We start from the raw sequence: 20,339 nt of genomic DNA, 5'->3' as shown, positions 1-20,339 counted from the left end.
GGAAACCTTGGGTCCTGCCATCCAAGTGGATTTTACTTTGACATGTACCACCTACCTAAGCATTGTTGCAGACCATCCTTTCATGGAAAGGGTATTCCCTGGTGGCCTCTTTCAGCAGGATAATGCGCCATGCCACAAAGCAAAAATGGTTCAGGAAAGGTTTAATGAGCACAACAACGAGTTGACTTGATCCAAATTCCCCAGATTTCAATCCAATCGAGCATCTGTGGGATGTGCTGGACAAACAAGTCCGATCCATGGAGGCCCCACCTCACAACTTACAGGAATTAAAGGATCTGCTGCTAACACCTTGGTGGCAAATACCACAGCACACCTTCAGGGATCTAGTGGAGTCCGTGCTGTTTTGGCAGCAAAATGGGGACCAACACAATGTTAGGCAGATGGTCAGAATGTTATGCCATATGTATGTATATCATATGTATCAGTGACGGGCTGTGCATTTCGCACCTAGGCCTTCACTGGTGTCCTTCCTGAATTAATCCACCTCTATACCATCATTATGATGCCACCATGGGTGTCGCTAGGCCATTTTCTACTCAGCCCTGAGGTCTGGAGAAAGTGCAGGCCACTCCATTTGAGGTACCCCAGCCTCCAGCAGCCGTTCCCTAATGATGCGACCTCGATGAGCTGCAGCATTGTCATCTATGAAGATGAAATTAGGCCTGTGTTGCTCATTCAGGGGCACAATGACTGGATTAATGATGTTATTCAGGTAGTATTGGCTTGTCACTGTACCATTCACAAGATGTAGGGCAGTTCTGTATTGAGTAGACACACCTACCCAGACTGTAACACCACCACAACAGTGGCTGATGCATAGCGCTCTCCTTGACGTCTCCAACATCATTGGTGGCCATCATTTCTGCTCAACATAAATCGACTTTCATCAGAGAACAGCACTGAGGCCCACTGGTCCCTCGTCCAGCATAAATGCTCCCTGGCCCGACGCCTGTGCCTGGTGGTGTGGTCAGGTACCCTTGCAGGTCGTCTAGCACGCTGATATAAACGGTTTCGAATGGTCTGACGTGACACTTGGGTGCCTCTCACCTCCCTTAAATGTGCCTGGAGTTAAGTGGCATTCATCATCCGGTTCTGCAGGGCACTGTTCACAATGAAGCGGTCATCAATGTGGGATGTGGCCAAAGGACGTCCACTTCTATGCCTTTCTGTGACTCTTCCAGTCTCTCTGTATCTCTGTCACAACCTGCTGATGACACTCTGTGACACTCTAAGCTCAGTGGCCACTTCCCTCTGAGAACATCCTGTTTGAAGCCTCGCAATGGTGAGGTACTGTTGATCAATTGTTAGGTGTGGTCTTGGTCTCATGATGTCAAAATGTGAACAGCATGATGAAGAGGACTGTTTAAATACCAATTCTAATTGAACCAGAAAATTTATTGGTCGATTCATGGATCAAACACCAGTTGTGAATTTTGCCGTTGAGCACCTTGTTAGAGAACAGCAAGTTATGCAAAAAGTACTGAAACACTGAACAGTTGGACATGTGCATTCAAAAGTATAGAGAAGGTCAAATTAAGTTCACCTGTAAAGGTTATAGTGCATTTTAGGTGCATCCTGAAATTTCTCTTGAAAGCCGAATATCCATAACTTTTTGTGAGTAGTGTATGTACATATATATATACACTATATTGCCAAAAGTATTCGCTCACCCATCCAAATAATCAGAATCAGGTGTTCCAATCACTTCCATGGCCACAGGTGTATAAAATCAAGCACCTACGCATGCAGACTGTTTTTACAAACATTTGTGAAAGAATGGGTCGCTCTCAGGAGCTCAGTGAATTCTAGCGTGGAACTGTGATAGGATGCCACCTGTGCAACAAATCCAGTCGTGAAATTTCCTCGCTCCTAAATATTCCGCAGTCAACTGTCAGCTGTATTATAAGAACGTGGAAGTGTTTGGGAACGACAGCAACTCAGCCACGAAGTGGTAGGCCACGTAAACTGACGGAGCGGGGTCAGCGGATGCTGAGGCGCATAGTGCGAAGAGGTCGCCAACTTTCTGCAGTCAATCGCTACAGACCTCCAAACTTCATGTGGCCTTCAGATTAGCTCAAGAACAGTGCGCAGAGAGCTTCATGGAATGGGTTTCCATGGCCGAGCAGCTGCATCCAAGCCATACATCACCAAGTGCAATGCAAAGCGTCAGATGCAGTGGTGTAAAGCACGCCGCCACTGGACTCTAGAGCAGTGGAGACACGTTCTCTGGAGTGACGAATCGAGCTTCTCCATCTGGCAATCTGATGGACGAGTCTGGGTTTGGCGGTTGCCAGGAGAACGGTACTTGTCTGACTGCATTGTGCCAAGTGTAAAGTTTGGTGGAGGGGGGATTATGGTGTGGGGTTGTTTTTCAGGAGCTGGGCTTGGCCCCTTAGTTCCAGTGAAAGGAACTCTGAATGCTTCAGCATACCAAGACATTTTGGACAATTCCATGCTCCCAACTTTGTGGGAACAGTTTGGAGCTGGCCCCTTCCTCTTCCAACATGACTGTGCACCAGTGCACAAAGCAAGGTCCATAAAGACATGGATGACAGAGTCTGGTGTGGATGAACTTGACTGGCCTGCACAGAGTCCTGACCTCAACCCGATAGAACACCTTTGGGATGAATTAGAGCGGAGACTGAGAGCCAGGCCTTCTCGTCCAACATCAGTGTGTGACCTCACAAATGCACTTCTGGAAGAATGGTCAAAAATTCCCATAAACACACTCCTAAACCTTGTGGACAGCCTTCCCAGAAGAGTTGAAGCTGTTATAGCTGCAAAGGGTGGACCGACGTCATATTGAACCCTATGGATTAGGAATGGGATGTCACTTAAGTTCATATGCGAGTCAAGGCACGTGAGCGAATACTTTTGGCAATATAGTGTATATATATATATAGTGTATATATATGGATTCACTGGAATCTGCTGTGTTAGAGAGATGCACAGTGAATAAGGTGGAGGCCACCTGTATAATCATACTTTTCATAACTACTTGGATTAGTAGAGAAGCATCATCCACATTCGCATATAGATATGCAACCCATTCACTCTCAACACATTCATCACATTAATGAATACATATAAAGGATTACAGGATGAATAAAAGTATTTGTTATAACCACTGTTCACAACTCCAGGGTCCCTGGTTAGATAATGAGCTCTGGTTGCTTATTGTGTATATGTGTACATTGCTTATTGAGTTTCACATGTTCTCCCTGTGTCCATGTGGGATTCTGCTGGCGTCTTCAATTTGGTTGCTCTTTCTTTTTTGACCTTACTTTCATTGTGCTGTTGAGAAATCATCTCTGAATGGAAGCAGTGTGACCCTAAAGCAGACCCACCAGGATGAAATTGAACTACAAGCCCCAAATTTACAGTCTAATGATAGAAGAGTCCCTTGTACCAAACCAGTAACCAGCCTCCTCAAAAAAACAAGAGTTTATAGATGGCGTTATTGCAGAGAAAAATAAATTAGCCCCGTGAAAAGAAATCTGATTCAGAATGCAAATAGTTGACCATGAGTGGTAAAGTACCTGATGTAGCCTAATTCAGTCACTGTGCCACTATATAGTATTCTCAACTTTATGTTCTTCAGAAAAAAAGAAAAACATTAACTTAAAAATCTTATTAAATGTTATTTCTCAGTTCAGGAAAAATGTCTGGAATGTAAATCCCAACAGTTTTGATGTCATTTTTGTATCTCCTCACCACACTGAAGCACACTTCAGCTACAGCTCAATTATATTCCAGCATCTCTTCTGTTGCCCCAAGTTAAATTACTTTCCTAATTTAATAAAATCATCTGATGTCAATAGCTGCTTATGTTATGAGCAATTCAGCGCGTGGGAGTCTGAGCTGTATAAAACATTCTTTTGTGTGTGTGTGTGTGTGTGTGTGTGTGTGCAAGAGAGAATGGGAAACATGAACTTGTTGTGAATAATTAGTTGGAGTAATGGAGAGTATGGATTCACTGTAACATACTGTAAGTACCCATCTCATTATCAGACAGCTCACATGTCAGTGCACATAGGCCTCCTCCGCTCCTTTGGTTGGATAAGAAGTGATGTTGCATTCAGAATTTCATGCCTGTGTTCTGAGGTGCAGAGGTCATGAGTGTTCTAGCCTCACCCCCTTCACACTGTCATATGCACTTACTAGAGATGTCACTGAATACATTATTTGGATTTAACAGATAAAAGATACAAATTAATGGAAATGCATTCTCTACAGACATTATGCTGGATGAAATTTTTGAAGAAAAGTTGTGAGCATGGGACATGATATGCTTAAGAGGTGCAGATTTATTTAAGTGGTTTGCTACAGTAGCCCATCTTAAACAATGGCAATTCCAATGATTAGCTCCATAAACCATAAATCTTATTACTATCCACTAAACCTACAAAAGAAGTATATTTAGACCACATGCTGTGCACAGGTCATGTATCTCTGTGGCAGTCTTCTAAAATAGTCATTTAATTAGATTTAATCACATTACTTCACACATTAATCACATTAAATTGTTAGTAAATAAAAAAATGTAAGTAAAACAAATGTAAGTAAATTATCTTAAATTACTAAAAGAAGTTTTTTCTTTGCCATTGTTACTGTCTTGCTCATTAGGAATGTGAATCTACATCCAAATGTCTGTAAAGCTGCATTGGGACCATTTTTATTTAGTTATTCTTTTATCTCACTAGCTGCTTTTCTGCCTATATTAATGCAATCTTTTTGTTTTGCAATTAATAACTACATACTTTACCTCCATGAGTCTTGTATCTTCAATACATGTCTAAAGACGCAACATATAGCATAAGAATGAAAATATGCCAATATTTCATTTGCCATATCTGAAATATTTTATTTGTGGATGCTCTCCACATTTAGAGGTTCAACATTAAACAAAGAATTTTCTTTCAAATGTATTAATGCCTTTTTCCTCCTTGATTTACTAACACATTTGTTCTTCTCTAAGATCTACATCCCCTTATTGGGCTCCAGTGTGTTGTCTTATGCCTTTGTGAGTATTATAACAACCATAGCAGTTTGGATAATGCTGGGTCGCTGACTACTGTTAGAAAAGCTTGCTGTGAAACGTATAGAAATAGAAATAGCCTTTATTTGTCACATATATGTTACAGCACAGTAAAATTCTTTCTTTGCATATCCCATCCTTGGAGGTTGGGGTCAGAGTGTTCACAGGTCATTCATTCATACATATATTACATATATACATTCATATATATATATATGGCTTAGTGGTTAGCATGTTCGCCTCACACCTCCAGCGTCCTGGGTTGAAGTCTCGCTCCCGCTCACTGTGTGTGTGGAGTTTGCATGTTCTCCCCTTGCTTGGTGGGTTTCCTTTGAGTGCTCTGGTTTCCTCCCACAGTCCAAAGACATGCTTCTAGGCTGATTGGAGTCTCTAAATTGCCCATAGTGTGTGACTGTATGAGTGTGTGTGTGCCCTGCGATCGGTTGGCACTCCTTCCAGGGTGTATCCTCCCTTGATGCCTGAGATAGGCACAGGCTCCCTGTGACCCGAGGATAGATCAGATAAGCGGTATAGACAACGTGTATATATATATATATATATATACACCACAGATGCATAAATAATGAGTGTTTTCATCTTTTAATGCATTAGTGCATGTCTCTACATTCTTTTTTTAAGCAATAGGAAGTTTAATAATGAAAAATCTTGTTTCACTCCATTAAAAATGTGACATTCTAAGTTGTCCTAAGTGGAGGTGGAGGCAACCGACAACATTGTTGTCCTCCTGTATCACTGGCTCTAAACCAGTAGGATCTTGTGTGTGGTCAAAATGCAGTGACGTACAATTCGCTATGTGCTATGATGGCAGAATCTTCATACATGGCTCTTGCAGGAACATGGTGAGCCAATCTGCTCTAATTTAATATATTACTTTATACAAAAAATCAGTACACTGGGTTCAAGATTAATTAAATGCATCCAAATAAACTTAGTTGTACATTGTGGACCAACCTGTCAGCATGTCAAAGAACTTTTAGACCTTCTTCCTTCCAAATCTGGTATGGAAGCTTTTTTTCTCTTCTTTCCAGACATTCCATGGTCTGAGCAAAGAAGACTCATCACAGCACTGCTAGTTCAGTGTCCCTTAGACAGAAGCTGTTTCACAATATCCTGTACCTATATTGCTTTGATAAGTGGTATGGTTAGTAAGGTTAGTGATAGCTAGTTGTGATACTAAAAGAAAGGGCTAAAATATAGAATATCAATATCTGGACAATAAAACTATAAGAGTTAAACCACTGATTGTATTTAAAGGTTCCTATGTTGCCCTAAGGTAATGGTTCATCAATGGATGCATCATGGATCATTGCATAGGAGCTAATGGGTCTTTCATGGGTACTTGGAGCTGCTCAATAGAAGCCAGCCCAGATGATCTGACAGGAGACCCACAAGCTTCTATGCAAGGAGGACTTCCAGGACCACCAAGAGGCCTTCTGGGTCATTGTCCTAATTATCTACAAGGCGGATCATTAGTAAATGTGGGAGGAGACGTTGTTATATGGGAGGCCTTCCACCGCACCAGGACCCACAGATGCATATGGCCCCTCCACACATGTGTGTACCCCATGACATGAACTGAGCACTTATGTTGGCATGGTCTACCTTTGGAATCTAGAACTTCAGCTGGAACCATTACAAGAACGTGTATTATAAGAACGTGGAAGTGTTTGGGAACGACAGCAGCTGTATTATAAGAACGTGGAAGTGTTTGGGAATGACAGCAACTCAGCCACGAAGTGGTAGGCCACGTAAACTGACGGAGCGGGGTCAGCGGATGCTGAGACGCATAGTGCGAAGAGATCGCCAACTTTCTGCAGAGTCAATCGCTACAGACCTCCAAACTTCATGTGGCCTTCAGATTAGCTCAAGAACAGCGCGCAGAGAGCTTCACGGAATGGGTTTCCATGGCTGAGCAGCTGCATCCAAGCCATACATCACCAAGTGCAATGCAAAGCGTCGGATGCAGTGGTGTAAAGCACGCCGCCACTGGACTCTAGAGCAGTGGAGACACGTTCTCTGGAGTGACGAATCGCACTTCTCCATCTGGCAATCTGATGGACGAGTCTGGGTTTGGAGGTTGCCAGGAGAACGGTACTTGTCTGACTGCATTGTGCCAAGTGTAAAGTTTGGTGGAGGGGGGATTATGGTGTGGGGTTGTTTTTCAGGAGCTGGGCTTGGCCCCTTAGTTCCAGAGAAAGGAACTCTGAATGCTTCAGCATACCAAGACATTTTGGACAATTCCATGCTCCCAACTTTGTGGGAACAGTTTGGAGCTGGCCCCTTCCTCTTCCAACATGACTGTGCACCAGTGCACAAAGCAAGGTCCATAAAGACATGGATGACAGAGTCTGGTGTGGATGAACTTGACTGGCCTGCACAGAGTCCTGACCTCAACCTGACAGAACACCTTTGGGATGAATTAGAGCGGAGACTGAGAGCCAAATGCGCTTCTGGAAGAATGGTCAAAAATTCCCATAAACACACTCCTAAACCTTGTGGACAGCCTTCCCAGAAGAGTTGAAGCTGTTATAGCTGCAAAGGGTGGACCGACGTCATATTGAACCCTATGGATTAGGAATGGGATGTCACTTAAGTTCATATGCGAGTCAAGGCAGGTGAGCGAATACTTTTGGCAATATAGTGTATTTATAGTTTGAACTACTGAAGTTTTTTGAAGTTTTGAAGTCCTGCAAACCTATGTATACCAACTACCCACAGTTTTTTCCCAAACTGGGAAAATGGTGCACTTAGCCAAGTGTGTAAGTGCTGTTCTACTAATTGGTGTCACCCAGAGGAGGATGTGTTCACTCTTTGATTCAGCTTGCTCCTCCGATGTCTAAAACTGGATTTTGTAACAATTTCTGTTGTTAGAAACACTTTCCAAAAAAAATGACAGGTCATTATGACTCACATTAAAACAAAGTTAAACTTAAAAGAAGTAAACATTTAAAGAATTTTACCGTATCTGTGTCTCTCTGCCTTTCACTGTCTACATACTTCATCTATGACTCAATTCCTCTTTCGTTGAATAATGAATTAACTTGAGTGGAACATCGTGGCTCAGGTAGAGGTGACAGTGACAGTCATGTTTCTGGCTGTAGTCTGTGGTTTAAAAATGAAGCTGAACTCAAATGTGTGACACAGTCTTTGTTTTTCTCCAGTACGTAGCTTATAGCCTCTTTCCTGACAAGCTCTGACCTAAGAACTTTAGGTTGCTATTATTTAGTTTATTTATTTGATAGGGCAGTCAGGTTCATGTAGAAGCACAACATTGCTCTTATAAAGCCCTTATTTTTCAAGTTGAGTCTTTAATTTTAGTTAATGGCTAAAATATATCAGAGTATTCTTGTGTTTAACAAAAAAAAGCTTAATGAGGAGTTGTACAAAGCAAATGAAAGGAATTTGACTGCCCTCAAATCACCTAGAGTATGTACGCACACCCAATTAACAGCTAAGAGGAAAACGTTTAAGTCCCTAATTCATAATTCCAATCTAATTAAAGTTTATACCAAAGGTTCCTACAAAACTGAACAACCCACTGCCTTGACGTCACCATTATCAACGATGAGGATGGCAAAGAGGATGACGAGGGCTTGAGGATGTTTTTTGACCTGTGCAATGAATTTGAATTCTCATACCCAACCCACTGCTCACATGGATATCGAGGGCTATATTTGGAGAAATGTGATGTCATAAGTGGCTGGGGGAGAAACCTATAACAGGCTTAGAGAAAACCAGTGACAGCACCAGTAACTCCTGCTGCAGCTCTCACCTGCACCTAAACTAGGGAAGGTAAGTGTTTTTTTCCCTTACTGCTTCACCAGGCTTTTGTAAATGTGGTATTTTTTATTAGAATGTATGCAGTGGGCTTCTTAATCCTGCTACCTTGTATTTTGCATGAGCAGTGGTATATAAAATTAGGTGTAAAACACATAAGATAAGTTTCTTGATATTTTTGGCAAATGTTGGTAATATATAGAAGGAATAATATAACAATTATTTGTGAAATAATGTCTTCTGGACTGTTAGGTTTTCATTATTATTTACATATTCTGATTCTGCTACATATTTGTATTTTTTTTAAATTTTGTAATTAATTCTGGATGCTCGATATTTGTTCCTTAAATATATTACATTATATATACATATAATATATGAATATATAAAAATAGACATGACTACATCCCTTATCGCATTGCACTAATCATTGCTCTGATTCAATCTTAAGCAGTCATTTTTGTCTACTATTTAGAATCTTGCCATGAATCATCTAAAACTGCCTGCCATGCTTCTTCTGCTGCTTATGCTGCTGCAGTGTGTGACTACGGCACCAAACAACAGGTAAGTAATTAGGTCTGATGTGAATGTTGAAATATAAAAACAACTCTTTAAAGGAGATTTTGCTGTGTAGAATTATGTCTCAAATGCTAAAAAATTGTCTGTTCAATGAATTTTAAAGCTAATCATGCTCATTAAGTCATGATAATAATAATAATAATAATAATAATAATAATAATAATAATAATAATAATAATAAAACATTATTCCTGCATGTAAATGCACAAGTGTTGGGAATTACATCTTAAAATAATGGTATGCATTTCTTAAGTACTTTTATGTCTTTTTATGTATAAGCACAATGTATTTATGTATCACCGTTGCATGTTAATAACTTCTGGCTGTTATATAGTACTGTCAAATATAATACAAAGTGTCTGCCAAATATAATAGACAAAAAAGTGTAGCTGAAGGGAACTTAATGTTTTCTAAAAACACAAGCAGTGGACATGTCTTTGTCTTCGTGCATTGTATATTAATTTATCAATTTTAAAGAAACATAGTTGTTGTGGAATACCTCTGTGAGCCCATTGTCTGGTGTTTGCATGCAGGTTTTCCATCTCCTCCACTGAGCAGGTGGATGACTCACTGGATGGGAAAAGATGGACGGACTCAGGCTTGCTGAAGAACCCTTTCCTCCAACTGGCCGGATTGCGACCTGAGAGGGGACTCAACACAGACAGCAGGTACTTAAATGGGGAAATGCTCTGAATTCAACCGCTGCACTGCTGAAACTGAGAAAGTGCTTTTGAGAGTGAAGAGAGCTGGAGAGATGTTTCATCCATCAGTGATATTTGTATTATTATCTTTGATCCCTGCTAATAATTATCAGGAAGGACTAAATATCTATATTATGATTTACAAAATGAAATATTGAGAATGATTATGAAATACGTATTGAAAAATAACGATATAATTTGAAGTTTGATTAAAAGAGGTGTTTTGAGCTGTTTGAGCCTCTGACAGGGTTATGAGTTCCAGATCATATTGAAGTTTCTTCTTCACTTTGTATCTCATCAGCCTGCAGCACCACATAGAGAAGAGAAGATGCAACACGGCCACATGTATGACCCAGAGGCTGGCTGACTTTCTCATTCGCTCCAGTAACACCATTGGCACTGTTTACATCCCCACTAACATAGGTGCAAACACCTATGGCAAGAGGGACGTGTTCCAATCACCCTACTTACTGCCTCTTTAGTCTTCTCTTGTGTGTTTGTACATATAAAAAGCCACTGTAACAAAACTGTCCATGATGATTATGATGATGATAATGATGCTGCTGCTGCTGCTGATGATGACAGTGACTCATCTGACTGTAATCTTACTGTTTTATTTTCCCTTTCTGTGCCTTTTGTTATGAAACATAAACCATAATGTACAGTATCATTTTGTTTATTTTGTAATAAAAGAATCTTAAAAGTACAATTTTGTGTGTAATGTTATTAAAAGGAACTTTTGCATAGTAAATATGTCATCATAATAACTTATAAAAGATATAATATATATCAGAAAAAATAAACATAAAGATGAATCAAGAATAACAGTTTCTGGCAGTATTTCTAAATATACTTTAAATATGGCGACGATCATAATGTTGTCATGTATCAGTATGAAAATTATTATATACAAGATATTCTAAATGTACAGTGTGTGTATGAACAAATACCATGTTAGAATCACAAGTCTGTGTGAACAATTAAAATCTAACCAATGCATTGTATATAAGATCTCAAAATAATAATATTTTTTGAGCAAGCAAATATATTTACATTTAAATAATTTATCAGGTGCCTTTAGAAGTGGTTAGTTTTATTAACTTTAGAATAAATAATAAACCCTTGATAGAGAGGTTTAGTGTGAGAATTAGAACAACAAAAAAAACAAAGGTGTGCTGTGTATGTGTGTGTGTGTGTGTGTGTGTAGTGCTCGCTTAAGTATTGTTCAAGTGTTGAGCAAAATCTGCAAACACGTGATGCTTTTGAGCTGTAATTATCTCAAAAATGTGTCTGCTGCTGTATCACAGCCCTTGAATTTGCCCTTGTTTACACAAATGTGTTGAGAAGCAAACGCTTACCACTGTGTGTCACTTTCTTTATGCTAAAAGCATTAGTCATCAATGAGCTTTATTACGTGTAATGAAAGTACTTCACCTCTAATCCTGTTTATCTGATCCTACAGTAAACCCTTACTTATAAGACAAATTCAAAATGTGTAGCAATATAAACCAGGTATGGGATAAAATAAAAGTCTACTATAGAGCTGCTGTAACAATACAGCAGAATAGAATGTAATTTTCTTCAAACATAGTAAGCAATGCTAATACACAATAAGATATTTTCAAATAGTGTTCACTATCGAATAACAGATGATTACAGAAAGGAATATGTTTATGTCACACGTCCTAAACATTAATGTAAAACAAGCTATTTTGCAGTATATTACAAAGACCACTAACTGTTCTTGCTTCTCTGTTTAAAAAATATAAATGAATGAATGAATGAATGAATGAATGGATAAAGAAAGAAAGAAAGAAAGAAAGAAAGAAAGAAAGAAAGAAAGAAAGAAAGAAAGAAAGAAAGAAAGAAAGAAAGAAAGCCTTGTATTGTATTATGGAATACAGATAATAATGATTAATTCTCATTTACATTCAGGTGCACACTGCTGTATTCTGGTGGATCCTTTTCTATGAAGATTTAAGATTCAGGAGTTTATTGTCATTGTCTTGGACAACAAAATTATTATACTGATGTTTATTTGGGGTTCAATTCAATAATGGGAATAATTTTAATGATGACAACTGTTTGGTCATTTCATCTGAACATGATATAATCATATTGAATGTAATTGGTTCATCCATATCCCTAGTTATAAAAGTTATAAAGCTAGTTTTTATTTTATTTTATTTTATTTTATTTTATTTTATTTTATTTTATTTTATTTTATTTTATTTTATTTTATTTATTATATAGAAATCTAAAAACACCACAATAAGCATCTATGCTTTGAGACATATTATGGTTAAAAGTAAGTTTTAAAAAAAAATCTACTTATAATAAATAAACTTGATTTACAGATATGTTCATAGTTTAATATTAATCTTACCTTGACTTTAACAGTAAATTACTATTACTTTTAACAGTTACAGCATATCTAATGCATCAGCATCCTTTGTCCAGTAGAGTCTATTGCCTTGGTAGGACAAATGTTACCTGTAGGAACCATGCCTGCTGTGCCCAAAGTCATAAAGGACAAAAATAGAACATGCACAGAAAATGGTTGTAATGTGAATGAATCAATCAGGATTGTGGAGAAAGGGCATGCCTCATATAACCACCACCATACTGGCAGCTGTCCAGTCTGAAACTGATGAAAGATTCTGCCATAAATTTCACAAACCATCAAGTGGCAAACACAAGATGACCATCTCTTATGCTAAACTACAGATTTAATAACGCTTATGGTGAATCTTTCGGTGTTCCATTCTTTAAAAATGTATTCATGTCATTCATTACACCCTTGTTATGACTTACTTCAGATTGTTTGTGATCAGTGGTATAATTATTATGACATAGGTAAACTGACTTCCACTTTGGGGTTATGCTGTTTCTCATTTAATCTAAGTGTGTCTAACAGAGGCACTGTCAGTGACATTGATAAATTAGTGAGCAATAGATGGTTGGGGATAATTTGGTTGTTACAGTGGCTTGAACATCGGCATTCTCAGACTCTGAGAGGTTAAAGAGTGTACATGCTTATCAGGGAAATTAATATGCTTCACAGGCATTGCTATCAGATCTATTCTTCATCTCAGCTTGCATGTAACACTTTGACCTAAATGCTTTAAATAGTATAATTAGAGCTGACTTTAATGTAACCAGGTGGAGTTGTTATAGGTACTGCACTGAAACGGGATCTGGCCCCTTTACGATAGCTGCATGCTTCACAGCATGCTTAGAGGATGCACATTGGAAAACTGGGGCTCAAAGAGCATATGTGGAAGATAATCATCTAGCCAAAAGGATTTGCATTGCTGAGTGCGAATGAAGGATCTGTCTAATTGAGTGTTTGGTTTATCAAAATTCATACCAGACTCTGTATATGGTCTGCTACAAAGGGGATGACTGAGAGAGGCTGCTACTGTTGTCTGTTAGGGGGTTATTCCCATGAATCATTATCATGGATTTTAGTTTTATGAGTTTAAGTCAGGATAATCTGCTTGAAGTTTATGGTGAAATATAAGGGAGGGAACAAACCATTTCTTTCCTTTGTTTAAAACTGTGACTTTATTTAATTGTTCTTTTTGTGTCCATTCAGGTCACAGTCGGGAACAAAAGATCCCCACATGAAAAGATATCTGCTGTGATATAACCGCCAAATCTGTGTTTGTGCCAATATTGAGTGCCAAATAATGGAGAAAGTGCTTTATGCTCAAACTTCTTATTTATCTTTGGACGACAAATACAAAATGATACAAATATTGCATGTATAATATAAATATATTTTAATATAATATAATTATATAAAAATTGCATATGATATTATAATGGATGACAAAGAACAGAAGAAAGAGAGACTTTGAAACAGTCAAGATTATGAACAGAATTGTGAGAATTATATCTTATTTATTATCAATTATATCTTTTTTATTATTATTATTATAACCTGTTGTATTTGCATATAATAAAACAGACGATGGTATATTTATATTAAACATTAAAAAAAAATTTTAATAAATTTACACCTAATATACTATATTTTCTGTAAATTCCTTTTACAGAAATCCGCAGCTCAAAATCCAATTCATTGCGCATGCTTTTCGAGCCTCGTCGGCTGCCGTAGAGAGCTGATGTAAATAGACGGAAATCATGAATGTTTTGGAAAGCGAAGCGTGGATATCTGTGCCGCATTCTAAATCACTTATATAAGTGCACTATATAGGGTGTAAACAATCATCGCCTACACCCTATGTGTATTATGTGTCCTGTAGTGAATGAGCCGTTTGGGATTTAGCCTCAGACTTGAGCGTTCACCCCAGTAACGTTATAACGCATGCGCTCTAGGGTAGTAAATAAGTGTCTAATTCATAAAACAGCTTCGTTAACAGCGAAAAGTAAGTATTGTTGAAACTGGATGAAAATAAAAGTAACAAACGACTAAAGGAATACGAATCTCAACCTTTACATAAACAGGTGTGTGTGTGTAGGTGGATAAGAGTGGTATGGCAGGAAGCTCCCCGGCAGAGAAACACTTCAGATTCGTGGTCGTAGGTGGAGGAATTTCAGGGGTCACCTGCGCGGAACAGGTAAATTGATCCTCTTTGACTTTATAGTGAGCTGTTGTTTATGCTCTGTTTGTTTATTCCCATCTAACCATATCTCATATGTTCTTTGCTCTTCTCCAGCTGGCCTTCCAGTTTCCTAAAGAGGAAGTTGCTCTTCTGACCGCTGCCCCACTGGTGAAGACTGTGACTAATTTAAGACAGGTAGGTCTGTTGTCAAAATCACTGAAAGGTACAGGAATGTTTATTTCCATAAGCAGCCAAGACACTCATGGCATCCTTCATTAATATAAACATCATGGAATTACCTTCACATAAACCTAAAGCCATTCATGAACCCATTCATGTCAGCATATGTAACTCTCATATTAGTTCCACGGTCCAAAATAACTAATAATAGTTACAAAATAATGTGTATCTTTACATTACAATGGAAATAATAAGCGTAAGCCAATTTTTTAAGGTTAATCATGAATACACTATTATTAATGGTAATGTACGATTGATGGTAGTATACATGTCATTCATACTGATGATGAATCATAGTGGTAATGAACCACTTCAATTTGAAATAAAGTTTTACACCCAGGTTTTGCAAGTGAACTATAAACATTAAAATGCTGGAAATGTATACTGTGCAAACTGACAGCTCAGACGCCAGGGCAGTGTATTACACATCACTGTACTTGGACATTGCTGGTATTTCTTCAGTTTCTGTTAAAGAGGAAAATGGTTGACAGTGTATGCCAATGCTTCATTAAATCTCTGTTCCTGAGTGTCTTGCATTTAAAACAGAAAAAAATGTATTTGAATTGCATATATATATGAATAGCACATTACAGTATTGCCATAGTGCACAAACTACCAAATCTGTGAAAAGCTATCAGTCTTGTTATTCCCAAATATAACCTAATAAGGCAAATCCAGAAGGCACAGTGTGTGTATCATGTTTATAAAATCTGATCCATTATGACAATAAGGATCCATAATATAATTATATGTAGTATGGTCTCAAGGATCAATACACAAATCACACTACACTTTCTTCAGAGAGACACTAAATGCACAATAAGGATGTAACATATATTTTCCAAAGGTTTCCAAGACTTTGGAGGACTTTGATGTGGAGGAACAGCCATCCACCATCTTACAGGAGAAGTATCCTAATTTGAAGGTTATTCACTCAGCAGTGAAAGATCTCGATGCAAAACAGCATGTAAGTCAAATTATTGTGTGTGTTTGTGTTATATTTATCTTAGGTTGCAAGTAGTACTTTTGTAATTTAAGGTGTGTATGTACATAACAAGTGCTCTGGATAGGTACATCATCATTTATTAATATAATAATAATAATAATTATTATTATTATTATTAGTAGTAGTAGTAGTAGTAGTAGTAGTAGTAGTTGTATTAGTATTTATCCAAAGCACTCAAGTGTCTTAGTGATGTTAATGAGTCTTTGCAAATAGGTGCTGCAGACTGAAGATGGACATAACGTCCATTACCACAAGCTGTGTGTGTGCACCGGTGCCAGACCTAAAGTCGTCATCAAGGAGAACCCTCATGTACTGGGCATACGAGACACCGACAGTGCCCAGGTACTATTGAAATGAACTAATCACTTCCATTTTCACTGACATAACTATTTATGATTAAACATTTACACACTCATACCTGATATATTATCTTTATAACTTTAATTGACAATTAATGTCCCCAGTGCAGAAATAAATAATACAAACCTGACATGAAGTGGGTGTTTTTTGACAATTTTACTTAGGTATAGTCCTAATTATTTTTAATAATCTACTAGATAGATTTTTTGCATTCTTAACATTATTAGAGGCTTCTCTAATATAATTTACAGAAGGGTCTAACTTATTTCACAGTCATTCTACAACAATAAATTATAAACAGATTAAAATTCAGAAATTTTAATAAATGTAAAAGCTCCTGGGATGACAACATGCTGTTGCTGATTATTATATTAACCTTTGTTATGTCTGCAACTAAATGTATTTGACTGAATGTATTGCTGAGAGCAATGATTCCATTAAGCCATATTTCCAAAATATTTCCATTTTAGGATACAAATGATCACAGACATAAAAAACACTTACATATGTTCCCTTGTAATGTTTACCTTATTTTCTTTCTTCAGGAATTTCAGAAGCAGCTTTCAAAAGCTAAGCGCATGCTAGTCATTGGGAATGGAGGAATTGCATTGGAATTGGTGTAAGTTCCTATTTAAAGATTGCAGAAATGTTTCATTTTAATTTTTTAAAAGATTTTTTCTTATATAATGTTAGATAATGACAATTATGTTTGATTAAACCTATTGTTTAAACACAGACTGGCCTATGCATAGCCGACCATTGTAGCTACAAATTCGTTATGCTGTCCTTATTGCATAAAGTATTCTGTAATCTGTGATCATTTGCTCTGAAATCACTGTTACAAATCCCATTGTTTTCCAATTCTGTTTTCTATTACTGTTCAGTCTTGCATTGGACCTCTGTTTTAATATCTGGTTCAAATAATTAGCTAATCATGACAATCTTCAGGAGGTTAAATTGGTGTACAGTATAACAGTACAGAAACTCTCTTGTAGTTGAATCTGTTACTACACTTGCCACCATTGTGTTTTTGTGTGTAGCTATGAAGTGGAGGGCTGTGAGGTGATCTGGGCCATAAAGGACAAGGCCATAGGGAATACGTTCTTTGATGCTGGAGCTGCTCAATTCCTCATCCCCTCACTGGAGGTGGAGAAGCCTGAGAAAACACTGCCCTGCAAGAGAGCTCGCTACACCACAGACAAAGCTACAAAACCTGAAGCAGGTACACTAAAGCCTAGATTTAATCGCACATGAACAATCAGGCTGCGTATGTGCTGCTTAGCTTTATTCTGCGTATGTTAAGGGTATGTTGGGATCAACAGTTGGCAAAAGTTTAAATCTCTGTACTATACTAATGTTGTTAGTGTGTTGTTTCACACCAGGTGCAGCAGAGCTTGGTAGTGCCCTAGGTCCAGACTGGCACCAAGACATCAGTCTAAGGGGAGCAGAGGAGGTGTGTGTGTGTGTGTGTGCATACTTGTATAGAAACATATCACTATATATTTTGAGTATCAGGAACAACTTTATTATATCTTTTTCCCAGGTATCACACAACGTCCATGTAGAGTACGAGTGTGAGATTGAAGCAGTCCACTCCCAGCAGGACTTCATACAATCACCACTCTATACACAGAACAGTGATTTAGGTAACATCATTAGAGCATTATATCATATTTATCTAGGTGATCCAGTAACACCCAAAAGGGATATATAATCAGAAAATGCACAGTACAGTAGTCTGCATATCACAGTGGAAAAAAAACTACACAGACATGTACAGTTACTGTTCTAAAGTGCACCAGTGGCCTAAGAAATTTGAACTTTGTCCTTAGGTGTGTGGCCAGTTTACGCACAGCTAACCAATGGGAAGGTCTATGGCTGTGACTTTATAGTCAGTGCTACAGGTGTTATCCCAAATAGCGAACCTTTTCTTCAGGGAAACAATGTAAGTACTGGGACACCTATATTAGCTGGAGTACACTTCTGTAAATCTCTGGTTATATGTATACATATATACATGCATGCATGTGTGGAGGGGATAGAAACATCTGAAAAAACAATAAATAGTGATTAATAAGTTAACATACATTTTTTATGCCTTTTAAATTGTTTAAAATATGCAATATTCTCTTGGTCTGTGCTGTAGGATATCCAAAATTCTGTCATAAAAATTATTATTAAAAATTTAATATAACTAATATTAATATAGCCCTCCTGTCAGAAAAAAAGAAAGAAAGAAAGATTGTTGTCTAAAGATATATAGTATATAGATGTAGAAACCTTTGTAGATCGGTGACTGACATACTGCTAAAGCCACAGCTCCCTCTAACTGTCCCCCATAGACCTGCATTTATTTTTAATATTTTCAATTGTTTATATTGTTTTTCTTCAAAAAACGAAAAAAAGGGGTTTAAACATTTATTTTTAAATGTATTTATTTATCTTTTATATTATTTATTGTTTATTATTTATTTTATAATTATATTTTTTAAATTTGGATGAATACAGTTTGAGCTGGCAGAGGATCGTGGCCTGAGAGTTGATGATCAAATGCGAACATCTGAACCAGATGTGTATGCAGCTGGAGATGTGTGCAGTGCAGGTTGGGAGCCTAGTCCCCTTTGGCAGCAGGTTTGTTTGTGAATTAATTAATTCACTCGCACATTAATCTGTTTATACATGCACATGATTACTTTGTACTATACTTTACCTATGCGTGTTTCTATAGGAAGTTCTCAGTAATTTGGAAGATTGGTACAAAAACAGAAAAATAAAACTATTTTGAACAATATTATTATCTGAGACAGGATTTCACTGCATGGATCTTCTTTGTCATATCCAAATCCTAGGTCCTTGGCATAAAATTTAAAATCATAAGCACATTAGTGGTATATAAAGTGCTATTTGGTGGCGTTGCACCTGATGTTCATTGTAGCTGTTGTGCCCCCATGTGGCAGATGCGCTTATGGACTCAGGCACGTCAGATGGGATTCTATGCTGCACGCTGTATAGCAGCCCACGAGCTGGAGGAAGCCATTGAGCTGGACTTCTGCTTCGAGCTCTTTTCACACATCACCAAGTTCTTCAACTACAAGGTGATTAGTGCTCAAATGCTCTCTCCCCATCTTTCTCTTTGTCTCTCTCCTGTCACATAATTTTTAAAATTTATCTTCTTTTTCTCAGTCATTTTCTTTACAGCCTTGGCCAAGTGCCATGTATGAAATCCCTCCATGCCTACCATATTTGCGTCAGACATCTTGTAGTGTTGTCCAAATTGTATCATTGTATTATTATTATTATTATTATTATTGTTGTTGTTGTTGTTGTTGTTGGTAGTAGTAGTACCTGTTGTAGATAAAAGTAGAAAGTTTTAACAGACTGTCAGGACAATAGTGCCACAGTTCATAGTGATTTATCAGGATGGAAACCATAATCTCCAAATCATTCATAAACCACTTTTAATATTACTGTACCTTTTTTCAGTTAGCTAGGTAATTGCACACGCTTAAGTAAGTGTTGTTTGAATTGTTTCTGAATCTCTGTCACACAGAAGATATCTATCTATCTTCATTGTCCGTCTTTCCTACAGAAATCACACCTTCTGTCTATTTCACTTCCACTTTCATATTTTCTGGGGAAGAATTATAGGATTTTTGCACAGTGGCATATTGTGGGATTTATGTGTTTTGTATCCTACAGGTGGTGCTGCTGGGAAAGTTTAATGCTCAGGGCCTGGGTGTGGATCATGAACTGCTGGTGCGCTGCAGTAAAGGCATGGAGTATGTGAAGGTGGTGTTGAGTCGAGGCCGTATGATGGGGGCTGTCCTTATTGGAGAGACTGACCTGGAAGAGACCTTTGAGAATCTCATCCTCAACCAGATGGATTTGTCATCCTATGGGGAAGAGTTGCTTAACCCTGACATTGACATTGAGGACTACTTTGATTGAATAAAGATGCTGAGAATCCTGCAAATTAAAGTTTTTAATATTATAATATATAAAACCATAAATATAAAGTGCAAAAT

General features: G+C 37.8%; 2 protein-coding genes across 3 annotated transcripts; both read left to right on the top strand.

Moving 5' to 3' along the window:
- The first annotated feature begins 8,550 nt into the window (after nt 1-8,550).
- On the top strand, nt 8,551-10,735 carry LOC131370434 (islet amyloid polypeptide). Its single transcript, XM_058417774.1, has 4 exons — nt 8,551-8,872; nt 9,333-9,421; nt 9,970-10,104; nt 10,439-10,735. The coding sequence occupies exons 2-4, from the start codon at nt 9,342-9,344 to the stop codon at nt 10,617-10,619; spliced, it is 396 nt and encodes a 131-aa protein (XP_058273757.1). The 5' UTR covers nt 8,551-8,872; nt 9,333-9,341; the 3' UTR covers nt 10,620-10,735.
- A 3,514-nt stretch (nt 10,736-14,249) lies between these two features.
- On the top strand, nt 14,250-20,308 carry pyroxd1 (pyridine nucleotide-disulphide oxidoreductase domain 1). Of its 2 annotated transcripts, none has more exons than XM_058417620.1 (13): nt 14,250-14,531; nt 14,625-14,723; nt 14,823-14,903; nt 15,796-15,915; nt 16,168-16,296; nt 16,860-16,933; nt 17,355-17,536; nt 17,697-17,767; nt 17,858-17,960; nt 18,147-18,259; nt 18,823-18,945; nt 19,272-19,409; nt 20,014-20,308. In XM_058417620.1, the coding sequence occupies exons 2-13, from the start codon at nt 14,640-14,642 to the stop codon at nt 20,260-20,262; spliced, it is 1,467 nt and encodes a 488-aa protein (XP_058273603.1). In that variant the 5' UTR covers nt 14,250-14,531; nt 14,625-14,639; the 3' UTR covers nt 20,263-20,308. The 2 variants fall into 2 exon arrangements, with proteins under 2 accessions (XP_058273603.1, XP_058273604.1); XM_058417621.1 differs by having other exon boundaries at nt 14,611-14,723.
- Nucleotides 20,309-20,339: the final 31 nt, after the last annotated feature.

The sequence above is a fragment of the Hemibagrus wyckioides genome, linkage group LG19 (genome assembly GCF_019097595.1).
Source record: "Hemibagrus wyckioides isolate EC202008001 linkage group LG19, SWU_Hwy_1.0, whole genome shotgun sequence".
In the NCBI taxonomy this organism is placed as follows: Eukaryota; Metazoa; Chordata; class Actinopteri; order Siluriformes; family Bagridae; genus Hemibagrus; species Hemibagrus wyckioides.
The sequence above is the reverse complement of the archived record's forward strand: the minus strand, read 5'-3'. Positions and strand labels throughout refer to the sequence as shown.